The following is a 21697-nucleotide window of genomic DNA, read 5'->3' on the forward strand; positions in this document are numbered from 1 at the left end:
TGAGCCAAATGTAATTTTAATTTGAATGGAATTTTCTGTTACCTGCAGCTGAAAGTATACTGATTGCTATCTAGCATGTTAACTGACTAAGCCTTTTAGATTTGTTCCAGAAAACTGTGAGTGATCATGCAATAAACAATCTCTATGAGACTTTTTTTGCCTTTTGTAAGTACCTTATTCAAAGGCTCTATGTGTTCTGGTCATATATCTTGAATCTGTTTCACAAAAGGTTCTTCATTTAGCCAGAAACTGTGACATATGGTAGAAGTATAACTATCATTTTCTTCAATGTATCTTTTCCCCTAATTTTACAGTTGAAGGGAATTTCTTTGTAATTGCCTAAATTAACTTACCCACATACTTTTCAGAAGTATTGGCTCACGGCATACTTTTCAGAAGTATTGGCTCACGACTGTCTAGGCTAATTACTTTCCACTGCAGGTGCAGAACATAATACTTTGATAAGAAAAAAAATGAAACCTACAAACTACGTTTATACAAACAGCATGGAGAGTTAGGATTTGTACAAGTATCAAGAGCATGATAAGTTAGGTTTTCTCTTGGCTCCATCTATCATGGATTGACAAGGGACCAATGTGGAAAGCACAATTTACAAGGTCCATAAGGTAACAAATACCTTTTCAACTGGCTCCAAGGCCATCACTATTGCTCAAATGGAAGAGCCTGTCAGGGCTTATCTTGACAAGTCTGAGGATTACATCTTGAGGTCTTCTTAAATTAGTTTATCGTGGAGGTCACTAATGAGTGAACTTTAGAGTTAGGGAGGAAGAGAGCATTTTACCAACAATTACACAGTACTTTCAGGCTGACCACAGTGTCTAAATCCACTTCTGAATGCTTAGAACCAGGTTTTAATTTTCTACTTACTTTCCAACTAAGCTTTCAGGAAGTGGGTAGGTGATCCTTTTCCACCCTTTGGTTGGAAAGAATACAGATGGTTGAGAAACGCTTCCAGAGCATTTTGCATCCGCAGGTAAGCACTGAGGAACCAGATAATTCCAGCTCACACCAAAGTCTGTAGAGTACTGAACATGAATTTGATTCTGGGTGACTTTTTCAGACACTTTACATCCAACAGAGATCTAGTAAACAGAGAGATGCAAGATCATTAAGGTGTTAAAATCATATTGCATGCTTCTGCTCTAAGGACTGGGTGGTAAGAAAGCTGCTGATTATCTGACAGACACTGCAACACATCCGTTTCTTTTCAGGTTCCTTATCTGCTGTGCTGATGAATGGTGGAGTTGACATGGTTGCCCTAGGTGACAAATTATAGAAAGTGCCAAATATATTGTGCGGGGAGTTTGGAGAGAAGCTGAAAGCTGTGCTTCTGCAATTGCTGGCTGATTGCCTTGGAAGGCCTGGGCCCACTCTTACAAATTGTTATTTGTTGTGCTAATGGTCTGGCACTTCTGTTTGGCAGAATGCTGGACCAAGAAGGATTGCTAACAGCTTTACCAAGTTTACTGTTTTGTTATACAATTTATGACTCTCAATAAATCACTTTCAACTGCAAGTAAGATGCAGTGAAGTAATCACAGAGGGTACTTTTGATAACACACAGCATTCTTTGTTGATGGAGACAGTCATAATGCAACATTTGTTGCTAATACAGTGGGAATGAATAAATTGGTTGACATAAGATCTTAGCTAAAATTGATGTTGGCATTAATGCTAATCATGCCTTTGTTTTCTATAATTTTCTTTCTTCAGAAACACTGAAATGTTTTTATTAAAAAAGTAGATATAACCACAATCTTCTCTTAAAGGAAAAGAATGCCTACATCATATAATGATTTAAACTCAGGGAATTGAAATCAGTTTTCTACATTTTATTATCAATATTTTTCTCTATTAATATTTAATGTCAGAAGCACATTAAATCTTATTTAAGTTCATCTTAGGGCTTCCCTGGTAGCTCAGCCAGTAAAGAATCCATCTGTAATACAGGCGACCCCACTTCAATTCCTGGATCTGGAAGATCCCCTAGAGAAGGGATAGGCTGCCCATTCCAGTATTCTTGTGCTTTCCTGGTGGCTCAGATGATAAAGAATCTGCCTGTAATGCTGGAGACCTGGGTTTGATCACTGGGTTGGGAAGATCCCCTGGAGGAGGGCATGGCAACACACTCCAGTATTCTTGTCTGGAGAATCCCCATGGACAGAGGAGCCTGGCAGGCTACAGTCCATGGGGTCGCAAAGAGATGGACACAACTGAGCGACTAAGCATAGCACACAGCACAAGTTCACCTTGAAATAGTTAAAAAATAAAATACTTTTAATCATTAAGTTATATATACTTGGGATGTATATTATCTTAATATTAAATTTTGTTAATAGTTTTCAATGTATGTATTAAGTCAATAAAAGATTGTATGATCATTGTCTCTACAATTTTTTTTTTCATTTCTATATTATTTGTATATGACTGTTTATATAGTTAAGATCATGGGGCTTGTGATTTCTGTCACATCTCCTTTCAGCTCACCTATCTGGTCTGTAAAGAAGACAGATGGATCTTGAAGAATTACAGTGGATTGTTGTACACTGGGCTTCCTAGGTGGCCCTAGTGGCAGAGAACCCACCTGCTAATGCAGGAGATATAAAAGATGCAGGTCTGATCCCTGGGTCAGGAAGGTCACCTGGAGAAGGAGGGATACCATGGCAGCCCATTCCAGTATTCTTGTCTGGAGAAGCCCACGGACAGAGGAGCCTGGCGGGCTACAGTCCATGGAGTAGAGTCGGACGTGACTGAAGTGACTTAGCACACACACATGGTAAAGGTAATAACATTTTCACCTTGAATTGCATGATCCAGCCTTCAGTGGGGGTCAGGTCGTGGGTCACCGCATATACTTCTCTTCCATCATGACTGCCACAAATCATGACACCATCAGGGGAGTCACAGAATCTTTCTACTGTACAATCATCATGGAATAGCCAGTGCTCATTTACTTAAAAAAAGAAAAGCAAAAATTTTAATGACAGATTTATGACAAACATACTTAAAGCAAATATTCACTTTAGGTAAGATCGATAATTATTTTAAGTAGTAATCTCTCTTATTACATACCATCTACAGATAAAACACTAATATAAGCACATCATTTTAGGAACATAGATACTGAGAGACTGAGATATATCAAGTGTCCAATACTAGTTTGTTTTTCATTTGTAACACATACATTCTTTTTTTTTTCCTAAACTAGTGAAGTCTACATTTAGGAAAAAAGAATGCATTTTATGTGTTACAAATGAAAAACAAATGGAAATGTACATCTATTTGTTTTCCTGACAGGTGTTTAACTTTTTAGGCCAAATCTAAAGAAAGAGGAAGATTTTCAGTAACATGATAGAGAAGTGAGTCAGCTATTTATACTCAAATTTTGGTAGTGTCTCCTGTGCAATGAAGGCAATGGCACCCCATTCCAGTACTCTTGCCTGGAAAATCCCATGGACAGAGGAGCCTGGTAGGCTGCAGTCCATGGGGCTGCACAGAGTCGGACACAACTGAGCGACTTCACTTTCACTTTTCACTTTCATGCATTGGAGAAGGAAATGGCAACCCACTCCAGTGTTCTTGCCTGGAGAATCCCAGGGACGGGGGCGCCTGGTGGGCTGCCGTCTATGGGGTTGCACAGAGTCGGACACGACTGAAGTGACTTAGCAGCAGCAGCAGCCTGCGCAATGAAAAAACCTGTAATAGCCAAACTCTTATAACCAGAGAGTAGAATAGTGGAAGGGGAAAAGGGGACTTGTCAGTCAAATGGCACAAAGTTTCAGTAATGCAAGGTGAATAAGTTCTGGAAATCTATCGTACAACATGGGGGCTATAGTTAACAATTCTGTATTGCGTACTTAAAAATTTACTAAGAGATATCTTAATGTTAAGTGTGCTTACCATAATGGAAAAATCAATATTAAAAAAGAGGAGAGCAGGAGGAAAGTTTCAGAGATGATTGATAAATTTATGGCCTTTATTGTGGTGATCGTCTCATAGGTGTATACATAAATCCAAATTCATCAAGTTGTATACATTAAATACCTACAGATTTTTGTACATCAATTATACCTCAGTAAGTGATTTTTAAAAAAGCTTCTAAGAGTCTAACGAAAATTTAAGCAGCAAGATTATGACTTGGTCAGTGCAGAGTAATCTTATTGTGCCACTCTCTCAAATACACATGCATACACACATACATGCACACCACACATTCATGTCCCTCACAATTTGCTTTTTCTTTTGGAAGGGGTGCTTTAACTTCATGATTTTATCCCAGAAAGGTTAGAAATTAAACCTATCTATACATTTCATCTAATTCATGATACACTTTGATTTCACAGGCCCAGCTTTTCTCTGGCAGTTTCCTGGTTAGCTCCAGCATTTACAGTGGAGATGGACAGGTACAAGTGGAAGCCTGGGTTACTGTGCAAAGAGTTGGATGGCTTCATAAGAGAAGAGACCAAACAATTTAATTGGAATCCAGCTTTCACCAGTATTGTGTTCTTTTGATTTTGTCTGAGCTTAACATATGCCTGTAGAACAAGCATTTTCATCTCCAGGACTCGAACGGTTACCATAATGCCATTATCTGTTAGTTTTCACTCCATTGGATTTGGAATTACATTTAGTCCTACAGCAGAGGTATAGGACTCCAGAATCAAAAGGCACAGAAATCTGAATTCCAGTAACAATATCCTGAGTTTATTCTCTGGTAAATATTTTATTATATGCTAGAACGCTGTGATCCTGAAAAAGGGCTTACATTAATCAACTAACACTAATCTCTTCTGCAGTGTTATAAACTACTTCTGTGAGTAGATATTACACTTTCTAGGAGCACTGTCTTTGCAAGACAAGCATAAGCTTAAAAGTACATCACAAATTAGTCTAAAATAAAAATCAGTATTTTCAGTACTTGAAAAAACATGTATTTGCTTTTATTCATATAGAAGTTGCACTTAAATTATTCTCTGATCATAAACTCACTTATCTAAATCATTACATAGAGAAAACAAATGAGTAATTTAGCAAAGTTCCAAATCAGATTTATGTTAAGTCTACTCAATAATCTTCTTGAAAGAGACTACTTGATAGTGGTGAAGAACATTTCAAGCTTTTTCCATTTAAAAGGGTGATTTTCATTAAATGTTTGCAATTATACCATTGTCCATGTGAAATACTAATCAATGAATTAATAAGAATAATCTAAATATTCAATGTTAAGATGATAAAATTATAATGGAATACTCTAGCTATTAAAATTATATTTTCAAAGAAACTTAAGGACAAGAGGAAATGATAAGGATTTAATTCTAAATAAAACAAGCAGGCTACAAAATACAAATAAGACTATAATTTAGTTTAAAATATGATTATATAAAGGCACAGGAAAAAGACTCTAAAAAAATAACAAAATATTGATGTTGGTTATCCTCCGGGTGATTTTCATCTTCATGATTTTCTGTATTTTCTTAATTTCACACTTTGAACATGTATTGCTTTTACATTAAAACATTAATAATTAAGCATTTTAAGTTACAAAATTCCCCACATTTCAGCTGTCTTCAGCATAGATTTCATTCCTCTGGAAGGTTCTTATCAGTCTCATTACTGTAAAATACATCCGGATCCTTCTTTCTATGTAAGATTCTAGCACAGAGTTGGGTATGGCATAGTCTCACTGTCTGATCAATCTATAGTGGTATAGTCTATCTATTCCATATGACTTGCTGTATTGATACAATACATGTAATTAAACATTACTACTTTACCTGAAGATACCACTTTAGGTTTTATGCAGTATAACTAAGTGTGTGGCATCATAAAGTCACATACTTAATATAATACCCCACTTTAAAAAAGAGACCAGAATAATGTGATGAAATGAAAACAAGGCATTAAAAGTAAGAATAGCATGGAGAACTCCTTGACAGTACACCAGGACCACTGAAATACTCCTATTAAGAATGAAGAGCAAAAGCATGACCCTGGATATTTCTGAAACATGAAATGCCATCACAAATGCACGTACAGCTAAACAAAATCCTTGTCCTTGGAGAGTAAAACAAATGTCCAAAAAATGCTGGCTTTCTAACCAAAATAAAAAACAAGAAATGTAGAAACAAAAATTTTCTCAGAGAAAATTACCCTATTAGTGAAACTACAGAATGCTATTTATTAAAACAAGCTTGCTGGCTTGAAAGAAAGAACAGGTTTCGTTACAATGTAAAACCAGGAAGTTTGAGAGAGGAAAAGGGGACACTCTTTTCACTGTTTCTGTAACCACTTGAGAATGTATAAAAGGTTCCACATTCCATTTTTTGGAAAAGACTCAAATGGATTTTCATTTAACATCAATGAAAATTTACCTGCAGTTTTGTCCTCCATAAACATGTCGAAAGCAATTCTCCCCACAGGGCCGGCATCTGCAGGCGAGCGTTCGTGCTGGGGCACCGGGGCACTGCTGAAGGTGTCCAGCATGACGGTCCTCTGGTCGGCAGAGCCCGAGATGAGGACGTTGTCAATGGCCCAGTCGTTCTGGTCCAGGCCGTCGTGTCTTGGCTGCCACCAGCGGAAGCGAGTAGCAATCTCTTTAGCATCAGGAGGGAGAAGGATATTCACAAATCTGAAGAATAAATGATGGTAAGGGTGGGGAAAAGTTGTGTCAAATGTCTCATGGGAGAAAAGGATGTGCATCCAGACATAAGACATTACACATCACATAGGAGATGAGGAGAGGACTTTAGCTAAAATAATTTTTAAAAACCATGATAAATTGTCTTTATTTTATGGTCTCGTGTATATGTACTAAGTCGCTTTGGTTGTGTCTGACTCTGTGACCCCATGGACTGTAGCCCGCCAGGCTTCTCTGGCCATGGGATTCTCCAGGCAAGAATACTGGAGTGGGTTGCCATGCCGTTCTGCAAGGGATCTTCCCAACCCAGGGATCAAACATGCATCTCTTACGTCAATATTGGTTTATGTCTACCAAAGTGTATATACCCTATGCCTCCTGATCTGAAGGAGGCCTAGGCAAACAGAAAACTGCAGGGTTCACCCTGGAGGCACAATGGTAAAGAATCCACCTGTCAACGCAGGAGATGCAGGAGACAGCAGCAAAGTCTCATCGTTTTAATCCATGCCAATCTAACTCCCTTACAGTCCAAGGCTGCCTCTTAGTATCAGCACTAGAGGACAGGGCCAACAAGCACCAGTTCATCCTGGGAAGAACCCTTAAGCTAAGAGCTTAAAAATGACCCTTTGGTTTTCATCACACTGAAGAGGTTTAGTTATTTTAGTTTTGCTTACACAGTATCTCCTTGTTGATTCTTTTACCCCCTTTTCTCTCTTTACGTCTTCCTTGAAGTATAATGACCAGAACAGTAGGTAGTATTCTAGACGGGGATCAATCAAAATCTATTCAAGGCTACAATGTTGTTAGCTGCGTTTCTAGTACTTGGAATTTAAATACATTTTTAAGATCATGTCCATCATTTTGATACCCTTTGGGTTACGACAGCTCAATGGAGCGTGGTCTCAGGGAAGGAAAGTGTAGACTGTAAATCTTAGACCCTCACCTGTGTAGTAACTGGCAGTTTGGAGACTATAAGTCTTTAGGTAAATAATCTTTTTCGAAGTTCATTTTCTCATGCATTTCAATTTTGAAGCTCACGTGTGCCCTTCTCTTTCCTCTTTTTTTTTTTTTGTATGCTTACCTTGTAAGATATTTTTATAATTTTTATCCACTAAATTGGCATGTTTAATTAATATTTTAGCAAGTATTAGTAATATCAGAAATCTATCCATTCCTGGAAGGACACAAAATCACACAGCTTTACCTAGAGCAATGACTTTCTTCTCATTTTTCTTTCCTGAAAAATCCTTGACCACATTTTAAAAACCTTTGGAGTGGAAATTTATCTAAGGCTGTTGAAAGTGTAAATAAATTATGACCACTGTTCCTACCTTGGTGAATTTGTTTCTCCTTCAGAGAACTAAAGTGGACTGGACAGTTATGCTTTTACCCTACAGAAACATAACTTCCTTCTCTCTGTATATAAGTGTTCAGAAGCTCGTACGTGAGACCACTATAACTTTCTTCATAAACAGTTTACTTGGCTCATCTACCATCTTCTACTAATAGGCGAGCACAGTTTTTTTGCACTATTACAATGTGTACCACTTAGTTTCATTTGTAATCCTTTATTGGTGTCCAACTTTAATGCATGTGCAGGATTTAAAATGTTTGTTTATGGCAGAGACTGCTGGCCTTTCCTCAATTGCCATATTCCCATTCTCCCTTCATGTTAGGAACCCATCTTCTTAGTGAGGCAAATAGTCAGCCAGAATAAAGACAACATGTCCAGACTCCCTTGCATCTGGGTGTGTCTGTGCGACAAAGTTCTGGCTATTGGAATGCGAAAGGAAGTGTAGGCAAGTGTTAGGAAGTGTCTTTAAAGACAGACAGCACACCGTTCTTGCCCCATCCTTTTGCTTGCGAGCTGGAATGCGTGTTCTTTTGAACCATGAGATGTAGGTCAAGTGTAGAGTGTGGCAGAAGTACCAGCTAGCAGGAACCTGGGTCTCTAGTCCTGGTGAAGCCACTGGAGCAGCTCTGGGCAGCTTCCTTTTGGATCTAACTTATATTAAGAGAAGGGAAAAAAAACTTCCAAGTTATTTGAGGTTTTCTGTAATTCACAGCTAAACCTGTTCTTGACTGATACATTGAATTTCAATGATCATTTACAAGATTCTGATTACTTTCATTTTACCTAATTTTTAGCTAGTATCTGGTTTGCCATGCACTGAGGGATTATCTAGGTTTCTCATTTTATTCTGTCTCTTATCTGGGCCACAATCATTCCATCTCTCCCTTCTCTTCCCATCTCCTCTTTCCTCCAACCTTCTCTCTTTCTCTCCTCTCTCATCCTTCTCTTCCATATTCTTCTCCTCCTCCTACTTTATTAAATGTTCTTTTCTTTTTTACTAACCTTTTGGCTTTTCTAATTGGTCACATTGTATTTTTGCCCTTCAAGAATATATTCTTAAAAATGACACATACACTGTGTTTATTCAGGATTTTTCAGTAAGAAATTTAAAAATAGACTCTAGGCTTCTTAAGGATATTTACATTTTATTGTGTTTATTTTGCAGAAGGCAATGTGTTTATTTTCTAGCCTCCAAGTTCCTAAAATGGAGTGAACACTATGTGAACAAACAAACTGGTTTTTGTTTTTGTTTTTTACAAACTGGTTTTTTGTTTCCATTTTCCCAAAATGTTGTTGACCTTAATTATATATTCATTAATATATATGGTTTTTTGTAGTGAGTCTATTCATTACTGGCACTGTGATTGTGTATTTATCTATTTGAAAATTTACAAACTAGTTGTTCTTGAAATAAAAAAACCCAAACCAGTAGTTTATCCAGCTCAGAAACCTTACCCTCATGTTTGTCTCAGAGGCACCCTCTAGTGGTGAGTGTGGTTCAGGTCTCCCTGTGGTCCCTGTGACAGACTGCTGGCAGGTCTTATCAAGCAATGTTGCTCAACGTACTAGTTATTAGAGAGAAAACAGAATACAAACCCAGGTTTACTGTACTGGTCATAGAAGATTTCCATTAGTAGGTTCCAGGTAATGCCTCCATTGACAGAGTATTCTAAAAGAACACCTTGGTTACGGTTGTTTGGTGTGATCAGGCATCCATACATGAAGTAAAACTGGATAAACTCAGCATTCGTGAGGTTTAGATCCACGGTGACCAATAGCCGACTGCAGCCCTAAGAAGCAGAATGCAACAATACGGTGATAAGGAATCGTCATGACAGGTTCCAGGTGTTCTCTGGCTTCCATCCTTTCCTTTGTAATACAGCTCACACAGCACTGCAATGATGATTTTCTTATAATTTCTCCTACTATACTAGCTTCTAGTATGGCCTCTAGCACACAGTAGGTACATAGCAAACATACGCTAAATTTTGAAATTTTAGTATTAGAACTTACAAAGGACAATGTATTCTAAGGAGATTCTCTTGTTTTTTCTAAGCAATAGGAGAGCTGGAATTAAAGTAACTATTCTATATTTTTCTTAAACTATTTCTAGTTATTTATAGGTATCTGTTAGATTTTTAAAAAGGCATTGGCTATTAACAAAATAGTGCATTGAGATGACTATTTTAATATGAAATTGTAAAATGATGTCCAAAAATACAACTATAATTAGCAATACTAGTTGTAAGCTTTTTAAACTTTTACAGTTGCTTTTAATATTTTCTATATTAATTCATTAACATAGATAAGTAGTTGTTTCTTATTAATAGGTGAAACTATGAGGAAAACGAGGTATTAGAGTTCCATCTAAGTTAATACTAAAGAAGAAACAGTATTGTGAACATTGCATTCTTAACCACTGTTGATGATTATAAAAATTCTGTATGCTGTATGTTCTGCTGCTACTCTTGGGTTAAAATACTAGTACACTTCACTGGCACAAATGCAAACTCTGAGGTAGGGTGTGGTAGGGAAACAAATAACTGACAGTGAATTTGCAATTTTTAAAAATTAAATTTACCTATGAAAGGTTTTAATCATACTACTGGAGAAATTCTACTTTTAAACAAGTCATCTTTGGCAGCAGTGCAGAATGATTATAAAATTTCTCAAAGCAATTTTCTAACATTGCTGCTGTCATTCACAAAATAATCTGCTATAAATACAAATGTCTAAAAATTACTAACAGTTATTCTTGCTTGGGTAAGTTATATAAGGGATTAATTATTGTTAATAAATTCAGGGAACAGCAAAGTTCATTTTCTAGATTTGTGGCTCCTTAAATCCCAAATCTGTTGCAAGCTCAGGAATTTTCAATTAGAACATCATCCAGATGGAAGACATTGTGCAAGCTCTCTATCCCAGGGTGGAAATTCATTTAAATCCTTTTTTTTTTTTTTAAATGTGTACTTAAATATACCTGTACTGACACCACCTTGCATAATTAAATTGTCAAAACTGATTTGTGACAGGAAAATGTTGAAAATGATAAGCATTTTCTGATTTGTAGAAAGTTGTGAGTTCACATCAGGTTTGTGCATTTAGAGTTTCTAACTCTGCATCTTGATTTGTCAGTTAAACTTCAAAAGAGAGTCAGTTTTGGGAGGGGGAGGAACTCAGAGAAAGCAGAAATGAATAAACAGCAACCAAACACTGACCCCACTGAAATGAAGAGCCATTCCTGAAGCCACAGCTCCACACACAGTACTTAATTTCCCTCCATTCACTGTCAGCCAGTTCTGGTTAGATGGGGCCCGATTGAAGTTGTCTTTGAGTTGAGTTGGAAGAGAGGTCTCAGGCTCATCACAGTACAGGCCACCCCACTGCTCATCACAACTGGGAGTGGAGAAAGAGAAAAGAAAAGTCAGCATCAAACACAGGTCCTGCAAGTGTGCTCTCAAATTAGTGAGGCCAACTCCTTTTCCTAGTCCATGATGATGAAAGATTAGTTATCTTCACAGAGTTTGCCGTAATTCAGTTGCTCTCCTTAACAGTGCTTTAGGTTAGAAATAAGCAGTGAATTAACTGCTTCTAGGCTTTCCTAAATTAGTGACTTGGGCGTATAGGTGGAAAGAAAGAAGCAACCTGAAAGAATTCACTAAAGCCCAGTCCCGAGATGACACAGCTCTGGATCGCTGATAAGCAATTGCAGATACCAAACTAACCTGGTTGGTCCTAATAATTTATGAAATCAGGCTTTTTAACAGAGACTTTGGGCCAATCAGGAATTCAAGAGGCCAGGTTCTAAATAGCAAAGGGCACTTTGGATAGCATCTGCCATCTCTGACCACAGGACTGAATTCTCTGTTCAATGTGGGAAGAAATATGAAGCTGGGACTGGGAAGCTCTGGGGTCGCAGAGGTCATGGTTGATATGGGCTAGAATCATTAATCAAAAGAAAGACTTCCCAGGTGTGCAGAGATTAATGGAGAAGGGAAATGTGAATTCTTTATCAGGATCTTCATTCATACTACCCCATTTAACAGTAGAGTCTTTGAAAATAAAGCACAGAGCCCGTAGTACACAACACACACACACACACACACATACACTCTTTAAATCCTTCCAAAGATGCTAAGGCTCTATAAGAGTAAAATCCCAGGTCTCTCTATGAAATACAACTGGCAAATTGATCAGGTATTTATATACTTTCTTATGCAAATAACACAGGAATACCATTCAAACCACAAGTAATGCACATCATTACATATACATTCAGACCTAAGTGAGAAAAATACTTATGATGTATTATTTTCAGTTAGAACATGCTGAACTCTTGAACCTCCTTTAATATTTTTCTCAAGGCTCAGGTGTATCACAAAAACACAGAAGAAAATAAAACACAGTCAATTATAACTCAGCCTTCTCCTTAAAAGAAAGCTATTGTTCAGTTCCTAATCTCTAACCAAGAATGAAGATTCTATAGCCATAAACTTCATAGTTAGCTCAATGTCAGATTTCAGGAAAAACATATAACTTAAGGCAGTTTGGGAGTGATTAAAAAATCAGTTTCAGAAAAATTCGGCTGGAATGTGAGTCAGGGACTTTCTACAGAAGAAAGAAGAAAACCTACTTACACACAATTTCCTTGGATGCACCTTCCATGGCCACTGCACATATCTATGCAGCCATCCCCGATATAGACATTATCTATTGCCCACGTCTGCTGCTTGTCAAAGGGAGCTGGCTGATGCCAACGGAAACGAGTGGCTTGGGACCTTTGAAGAGAAATAAAATTATAATGAAGGATGTGGTGGACAAAAGAACGTGTCCTGGTATGTTTAAACAAGTGCATGGAGGAGTGTAACACAAATGTATGTATACCCTTGCCTGTGTTCTGAAAGTGTTGGTAATGGCAGTGTTCTTTGCCCAACTTTGATTAATAAAACCAAGCCAAACTGAACTGCAATAGCTTGAGAATACATTTTGGGTCAATGATATTTCTGAGCCTTGTAAAAACAGATTAAAACAGAAACTAAAACTAATGCTAAAACCAGTAGCCTCAGGAAGCCAGTGAGCCCTGAATTTTGGGTGGAAACCACTGTGAAGGGACACCAGGTCTGTTGCTAACTTATATTTGCATTTTAGGAAAAGATGTTTGTCCTTAAGCAGCCACAAGCCCTCTGCATTTGACTTGGGGAGAGGGTTTCAACTGCCCCATGCTACCTAAGGTCAGTTGCTTTTGTGCAGGGGGCACACTGATAGGCCTCACATGACATTTCGGAGGAATTCTCACAATGAGAGCCTTAGGAAGACAGTGGGGGTGTAAGTCAGAAGGATCAATGAAACCCTAGATAACTAGACAGACAAAAGAGAGGGTAGTAAGATCAGACTTACTTTATAATGATTTAAATGCAATATAAATAAAACCCAAACAGAGATTCTCCCACTACATAAGCAGAAATTTGCTCACTTGCATAGCTTGGGAGGAGTATCTTGTTCAGAAACACAAATAAACTTATGTGTTTAGAGACACTAGATGGCAGTAAAATCCAAACAATGCCTGAGGCTCAAGTGAGCTTGAACATTCAAAGAGCATGGGGGAAATAATTATCCAAAGCAACTTTTGTTTCATGGATTCATATATTTTTGTCATTAAGATATGTTAACCACGTGACTGAAAGATATCTGTTTTAGGCAGGACCAAATAGCAAATAACAAGAATTTAAAATTTTCTAGTTGAACTCATATATATTAAATTTGGGCTTTCCAGGTGGTCCTAGAGGTAAAGAACCTGCCTGATAATATAGGAGACTCAAGAGACATGGGTTCGATCCCTGGTTAGGAAAGATCCCCTGTAGAAGGGCATGGCAACCCACTCCACTATTTTTACCTGGAGAATCCCCATGAACAGAGGAGCCTGGCAGGCTTCAGTCCATGGGGTCACATAGAGTTGGACATGACTGAGCAACTTAGCACATATTAAGTTTAGAAAATAGAAAAGAAACAGAACTCAAATCTTCACTCTGAAAATAAATCATTCAGTTTGATATTTCTTTACTGAGCACCTACGCACTCATTTCTTCAAAACCTGTTTCGCCAGCTCCCATCTGTTCCTCTCAGCAGAGAAAAGTCGACCTAAAGCCCTGCTGTCACTTCTTATTGCGTTTAACTTCAACTGCAAGCTCCTCCTTGGTCCATGAGGCTCTGCCTGAGCTGAGCCCCCTCCTATACCCCCTTAGCCGCTCTACTTAATTCTGGAGCCTTGCTCATCCTCTCAGCTCACAAGGCTCCCCAAACTCTTGCCTCCCTTCCGCCGGCATGTTTTTCTTTTGTCTCTGCCCGGTTAACCCTTGTATCCTTTAAGTCTTAAAGAAAAGGTCAGGTCCTCATAAAGAAATATTCTTTCAGAGCCCTTTAAAAATAACATTTCTTCCATAGCAAAAAGTTCTTTTCCTTTCATAGTATTTATAATAATTGTAGTGATATAGTTATTTGCCATACAGTCAAAGGTCCATATAGTTAAAGCTACGGTTTTTCCAGTAGTCATGTATGGATGTGAGAGTTGGACCACAAAGAAGGCTGAGAGCCGAGGAATTTGATGCTTTCAAACTGTGGTGTTGGAGAAGACTCTTGAGAGTCCCTTGGACTGCTAGGAGATCAAACCAGTCAATTCTAAAGGAAATCAACCCTGAATACTCATGGAAGGACTGATGCTGAACTGAAGTTCCAATATGCTGGCCACCTGATGTGAAGAGCCAACTCATTGGAAAAGACCCTGAAGCTGGGAAAGATAGAAGGTGGGAGGAGAAGGGGATGACAGAGGACTAGATAGTTGGATGGCATCACTGACTCAACAGACAAGAGTTTGAGCAAGTTCTGGGAGTTGGTGATGGACAGGGAAGCCTGACATACTGCAGTCCATGGGGTCACAAAGAGTCGGACACAGCTAAAGTGACTGAACAGCAACATTCCATTGTGTGTGTGTGTGTACCATATCTTGTTTATTCATTCATCTGTCAAGGGGCATTTAGTTTGCTTCCGTGTCTTGGTTATTGTAATAGTGCTACAATGGGGTTTGTGTATCTTTCTGAGTTAGAGTTTTCATCTTTTCCAGATATATGCCCAGAAGTACAATAGCTGGATGATACAGTATCTCTATTTTTAGTTTTTTAAGGCATCTCCAAACTGTTTTCCATAGTGGCTGTACCAATTTACATTCCTACTAAGCAGGTAGGAGGGCTCACTTATCTTCACACCCTCTTCAGTATTTATTATTTGTAGACATGATGATGGACATTTTGCCTACCCCATCACCTTTTATCATAGCTCTTCTCACCTTTTATTGAAAGTGCCTACTTATGCATTATTTCCTCTGTTGGATTGTTTTCCTTATATATCAGTTTATTGTTGGTGACTCCTATAGATGGGGCTTCATACACTCTTACTGAGAGAATGTTAAACTGGTAGCAGTAAAGGTGACCAGGAAAATTTGAATAGAAGAAGTCTTGAGAGTGGATGGGCAGAAACTGGGGGTCAGTGGTGGAGGGGGCAGTGATCTGATGACTGCTAAAGTGAGGGAGATCTTCCGAAGAGTTAGGAGACGGCAGAGCTGCGTAGCATGTGGTGGTTTTCTGATCACTCACTGGCTGTGCTGATCACAATCCAGGTGGCCACTTAACAGACTTACAGAAGATTTAAGAGCCAGATGCACTGTTTGGGTTGATAGTTTTCATGGGGACTTCTGATCATGACACTTTCAGTTTGTACCATTTTGCAGCATTCCACAGAAAAGGAAACAGTAGGATACTATGCATAGAATGTGTGAAAATCAGAGTTGGCCAATGAAAGTCAAGATAAATAAGGGCTCTATATTCCCTGGTGGCTCAGACGGTAAAGCGTCTGCCTACAATGTGGGAGACTGGGTTGGGAAGATCTCTTGGAGAAGAAAATGGCAACCCACTCTAGTATTCTTGCCTGGAAAATCCCATGGACGGAGGAGCCTGGTAGACTACAGTCCATGGGGTCGCAAAGAGTCAGACACGACTGAGCGACTTCACTTTCACTTTATATTCCGGTCCTAGTAAATTCTATGCTCATGGTGAGTAAATTAATACATGTAAAAAGGTGGTTAAATTAGATGATTTTTAGGGCCCCCATCTCAAATGTGATGATTTTATATTCTTAGAAATAACTGTATCTACCCCATAAAATGGGTACATACACTGTCCAATATAGTCTTATAAGAAAAGGCAACACTTTCACTAAGGGATGAATTGGAAGGTAAGTCGAAAATGAAATCTGAAAGTTGAACTTCCAGAACTTCTTATTGTCTTGTCACAGCTTCACTATGTAAAGGGGCCAAATCACTTACGGTTACATGCTGACACTTCCCTGTCCATAAAACTAGGAAAATGCTACTTTCCACCTCACAGTGGTGTTGTGGACATTAATTAGTTCATGTTTATCAAGACTTGAAAGTGTCTTGGTGAAGCCCCTTGGCAGGTGTCATCATTTATCCTGAAGTTTCCTTATAATGATAGCCACGATCGGCTGCTGCTTCTTGGAGTTGTGGGGAAAATGGCCCTGGAGCAGATTTCTCCTTTTGCCACATCCTTGAAAGGCCTCTCCTTGCATCTTTTCTGAATTTATATCATTTCCTCTCCATTTACATCACATAGTAAGTGCTCCATAAGTGTTGCATAATAATTAAACATCCATTGCTAAGCAGTTAAAATGTGATTGTCAATAGCATGGTTTCCATCATTGCTCTTCCAAGGAAACTTTTCCCACACTGTCTACACACCTTTTAATGAATTTTGATAGTTATTTCAGAGTCTTTTATACCTGCTCTTTTCTTCAAAATGGTTATGTCTGCTTATGAAGTCCTGATGAGACTTCACCATCATCATGAAAAAAGTTCTTTGATAGAAACAATACATAATTTTTAATATGCTTTCTCACTCTTCCCTGATGTTTTCTTTACTCTCAGTGATACATAAAATATTTGAGACTAGAAAATATAGCCAATCCTCCAATTCTACTAATGATGATGTTAAAGCCCAGTGCCCTAAGTCATACTGATTTACTTACAAAACCAAGACAAGGCAAGGATCTATTGGTTCATTATTACTCTGTATTCTCAATAAGCAAACTCTTCAAAACTCTATCTCAACCTGCACAAAATAATCCTATTCCTACCATTATCCCTAGAATAGAACAGTTTTTTATTTGTGGACAGCTGTGCCTGCCTATTGCTGCTGTATGTACACACAAGTCTATCCTGACTTCTGCTATTCAATGTCAGAGTTGAAACCTTTGGCACTCTGAGATTGAGTTAGAGGCTCTACAGTGTCTGCCTCATTTCAAAATGTGTCCCATATTTCCCTTGCTAGACAAGACCTTTTCTTTCTGTTGGGCATAAAATTTCCTCCATGACCCTATTTCTCTGTGTTAGACAAAAGTGGAGAAACTCCAAAGAAGATACATCAAAATGGCTGATAAATGCATGAAAAGATGTGAAACATTAGTCATTGTGTGCTCAGGAGCTTAAGTCATGTCCAACTCTTTGCAACCCTATGGACTGTAGCCCTCCAGGCTCCTCTTTCCATGGGGATTCTCCAGGCAAGAATACTGGAGTGGGTTGCTATGCCCTCCTCCAGGGGATCTTCCCCCCTCAGGGAATAAACCAGTGTGTCTCTTATGTCTCCTGCATTGGCAGGTGGGTTCTTTACCACTAGCGTCACCTGCCAAATGCAAATTCAAACCACAGTGAGATATAACTCCCTGAAGCTTATATCTCATGCCTCCTTTCTAGAGCCTACTTGTATCTGTAGGTCATGGGCTGTGATGGTTCAGTTGAGGCTTAGCTGAGCCGACCCAAGCTTCCACCCAGGTGTACACCTATGAGTGGATTTACTAGTTCATATGGTAACTCTGTATTCAATATTTTAAGTTGAATAGTCATGCTATGACGACTATGATAAAAAGATGGAAGTAACAAGTGTTGGCAAGGATGTGAAGAAATGTGAACCCTCATATGTTCCTCCTAGATGCTGTGGGAAAACAGGTTGTCAGTTTCTCAAAATGTTGAATAGAGATTTATATGATCTAGTAATTCCACTCATAGGTGTACACCTGGGAAGAAGCATGGGTCAGCGCAACTCAGCCTCAACTGAACCATCACAGCCCATGACCAACAGGTACAAGTAGGCTCTAGAAAGGAGGCATGAACTTTGGTACAAGGTGTGTGAATGAATTACCTATGAAGGGCTCTAAAGGTGTGTGCCACGTCACAGGGTGCATAAAGACTCTGCTCTGGGGGAGACTCTGATGAAAAAGACACTTAACTATGAACAAAAGAAGGAAGTCAAGCACACTTTGGGGTGGCAAGGAGAGGATGACTCTTAGAAACTGTTTTGTACAATTGTCTCATCTCACAGGTGTGAGGACTGCCAGTCAAGGAGGGAGTATACTATACTATATTATACTATAAGCACATGTGAGTGCCAAGTCGCTTCAGTTGTGTCCGACTCTTTGTGCTCCTATGGACTGTAGCCCACCAGGCTCCTCTGCCCATGGGATTTCCCAAGCAAGAGTACTAGAGTTGGTTGCCATTTCCTCCTCCAGGGGATCTTCCCCACCCAAGGATTGAACCCATGTCTCCTGTGGCTTCTACATTGGCAGGTGGATTCTTTCTCACTGAGCCACTTAGAGATCCTGGACCATCCTTCAGATATGAGAAAGTTCCTACAACTTGCAAAATAACTTCATGGAGAATGACATACATTTGTTAAAATAATTAAAACCCATTTATAGCATACATACAGAGCACATAGCCATACAGCATACAGCCAAATCTCGATTCTCAGATACAACTTCAGCAGCAAATCTGACAAGTGATAAAACTTAGAGGGAATTCAAAATTTTTGAAAGTAGCTTTGCTCTCTGTAGTAGTGGGATGGAAATAGATTTGATTTGTCTTAACCTAAGTAAATTAAAAAGCAGAGACATTACTTTGCCAACAAAGGTCCGTCTAGTCAAGGCTATGGTTTTTCCAGTGGTCATGTATCGATGTGCGAGTTGGACTGTGAAGAAAGCTGAGTGCCGAAAAACTGATGCTTTTGAACTGTGGTGTTGGAGAAGACTCTTGAGAGTCCCTTGGACTGCAAGGAGATCCAACCTGTCCATCCTCAAAGAGATCAGTCCTGGGTATTCATTGGAAGGACTGATGCTGAAGTTGAAACTCCAATACTTTGGCCATCTCATGTGAAGAGTTGACTCATTGGAAAAGACCCTGATGCTGGGACGGATTGGGAGCAGGAGGAGAAGGGGACGACAGAGGATGAGATGGCTGGATGGCATCACCGACTTGATGGACATGAGTTTGAGTAAACTCCGGGAGTTGGTGATGGACAGGGAGGCCTGGCGTGCTGCGATTCATGGGGTCGCAAAGAGTTGGACATGACTGAGTGACTGAACTGAACTGAACTGAATGCCCAATGAAACCACAGTTGCAGAAAACTAACCAATCTAATCACATGGACCACAGCCTTGTCTAACTCAATGAAACTAGCCATGTTGTATAGGGCCACCCAAGACGGACGGGTCATGGTGGAGAGTTCTGACAAAATGTGGTCCACTGGAGAAGGGAATGGCAAACCACTTCAGTATTTTTGCCTTGAGAACCCCATGAACAGTATGAAAAGGTAAAAAGATAGGACACTGAAAGATGAACTCCTCAGGTCAGTAGGTGACCAATATGCTACTGGAGATCAGTGGAGAAATAACTCCAGAAAGAATGAAGAGACGGAGCCAAAGCAAAAACAACACCCAGTTGTGGATATGACTAGTGATAGAAGCAAGGTCTGATGCTGTAAAGAGCAGTATTGAATAAGAACCTGGAATGTTAGGTCCATGAATCAAGGCAAATTGGAAGTGGTCAAACAGGAGATGGCAAGAGTGAATGTCGACATTTTAGGAATCAGAGAACTAAAATGGACTGGAATGGGTGAATTTAACTCAGATGACCATTATATCTACTACTGTGGGCAAGAATCCCTGAGAAGAAATGGAGTAGCTATCATAGTCAACAAAAGAGTCTGAAATGCAGTACTTGGATGCAATCTCAAAAACGACAGAATGATCTCTGTTCATTTCCAAGGCAAACCATTCAATATCATGGTAATCCAAGTCTATGCCCTGACCAGTAACGCTAAAGAAGCTGAAGTTGAACAGTTTTACAAAGACCTACAAGACCTTTTAGAACTAACACCCAAAAAAGATGTCCTTTTCATTATAGGGGACTGGAATGTAAAAGTAGGAAGTCAAGAAACACCTGGAGTAACAGGCAAATTTGGCAAATTCGGAGTACAGTAGGAAGCAGGGCGAAGGCTAATAGAGTTTTGCTAAGAGAACGCACTGGTCATAGCAAACACCCTCTTCCAACAACACAAGAGAAGACTCTATACATGGACATCACCAAATGGCCAACACCAAAATCAGACTGATTATATTCTTTGCAGCCAAAGATGAAGAAGCTCTATACAGTCAGCAAAAACAAGACCAGGAGCTGACTGTGGCTCAGATCATGAACTCCTTATTGCCAAATTCAGACTTAAACTGAAGAAAGTAGGGAAAATCACTAGACCATTCAGGTATGACCTAAATCAAATCCCTTATGATAATACAGTGGAAGTGAGAAATAGATTTAAGGGACTAGATCTGATAGACAGAGTGCCTGATGAACTATGGACAGAGGTTCATGACATTGTACTGGAAACAGGGATCAAGACCATCCCCAAGAAAAAGAAATGCAAAAAAGCAAAATGGCTGTCTGAGGAGGCCTTACAAATAGCTGTGAAAAGAAGAGAAGCCAAAAGCAAAGGAGAAAAGGAAAGATATGCCCATCTGAATGCAGAGTTCCAAAGAATAGCAAGGAGAGATAAGAAAGCCTTCCTCAACGATCAATACAAAGAAATAGAAGAAAACAATAGAATGGGAAAGACTAGAGATCTCAAGAAAATTAGAGATACCAAGGGAACATTTCATGCAAAGATGGGTACAATAAAGGACAGAAATGGTATGAACATAACAGAAGCAGAAGATATTAAGAAGAGGTGGCAAGAACACACAGAAGAACTATACAAAAAAGATCTTCACAACCCAGATATTCACAATGGTGTGATCACTCACCTAGAGCCAGACATTCTGGAATGTGAAGCCAAGTGGGCCTTAGCAAATATCACTAAGAACAAATTTACTGGAGGTGATGGAATTCCAGTTGAGCTATTTCAAATCCTAAAAGATGATGCTGTGAAAGTGCTGTACTCAATATGCCAGCAAATCTGGAAAACTCAGCAGTGGCCACAGGACTGGAAAAGGTTAGTTTTCATTCCAATCCCAAAGAAAGGCAATGCCAAAGAATGCTCAAATTACTGCACAATTGCACTCATCTCACATGCTAGTAAAGTAATGCTAAAATTCTCCAAGCCAAGCTTCAGCAACACGTGAACCGTGAACTTTCAGACGTTCCAGCTGGTTTTATAAAAGGCAGAGGAACCAGAGATCAAATTACCAACATCCCTGGATCACTGAAAAAGCAAGAGAGTTCCAGAAAAACATCTATTTCTGCTTTATTGACTATGCTGAAGCCTTTGACTGTGTGGATCACAATAAACTATGGA

At 39.1% G+C, this 21697-nt stretch overlaps 1 protein-coding gene across 4 annotated transcripts in view; it reads right to left on the reverse strand.

The window, feature by feature from the left end:
• The window catches only part of RELN (reelin), a 523209-nt gene that overhangs the window by 27216 nt on the left and 474296 nt on the right, over nucleotides 1–21697 (reverse strand). For all 4 annotated transcript variants that reach the window (XM_043462977.1, XM_043462976.1, XM_043462975.1 and 1 more), the window contains 6 exons: nucleotides 12650–12790; nucleotides 11231–11408; nucleotides 9609–9802; nucleotides 6393–6649; nucleotides 2820–2974; nucleotides 889–1103 (listed from right to left, as the gene is read on the reverse strand). In XM_043462977.1, the coding sequence (XP_043318912.1) occupies nucleotides 889–1103; nucleotides 2820–2974; nucleotides 6393–6649; nucleotides 9609–9802; nucleotides 11231–11408; nucleotides 12650–12790 (1140 nt within the window). The remainder of the gene's footprint in view (nucleotides 1–888; nucleotides 1104–2819; nucleotides 2975–6392; nucleotides 6650–9608; nucleotides 9803–11230; nucleotides 11409–12649; nucleotides 12791–21697) is intronic.

This window comes from Cervus canadensis, chromosome 3 (assembly GCF_019320065.1).
Source record: "Cervus canadensis isolate Bull #8, Minnesota chromosome 3, ASM1932006v1, whole genome shotgun sequence".
Lineage (NCBI taxonomy): Eukaryota > Metazoa > Chordata > Mammalia > Artiodactyla > Cervidae > Cervus > Cervus canadensis.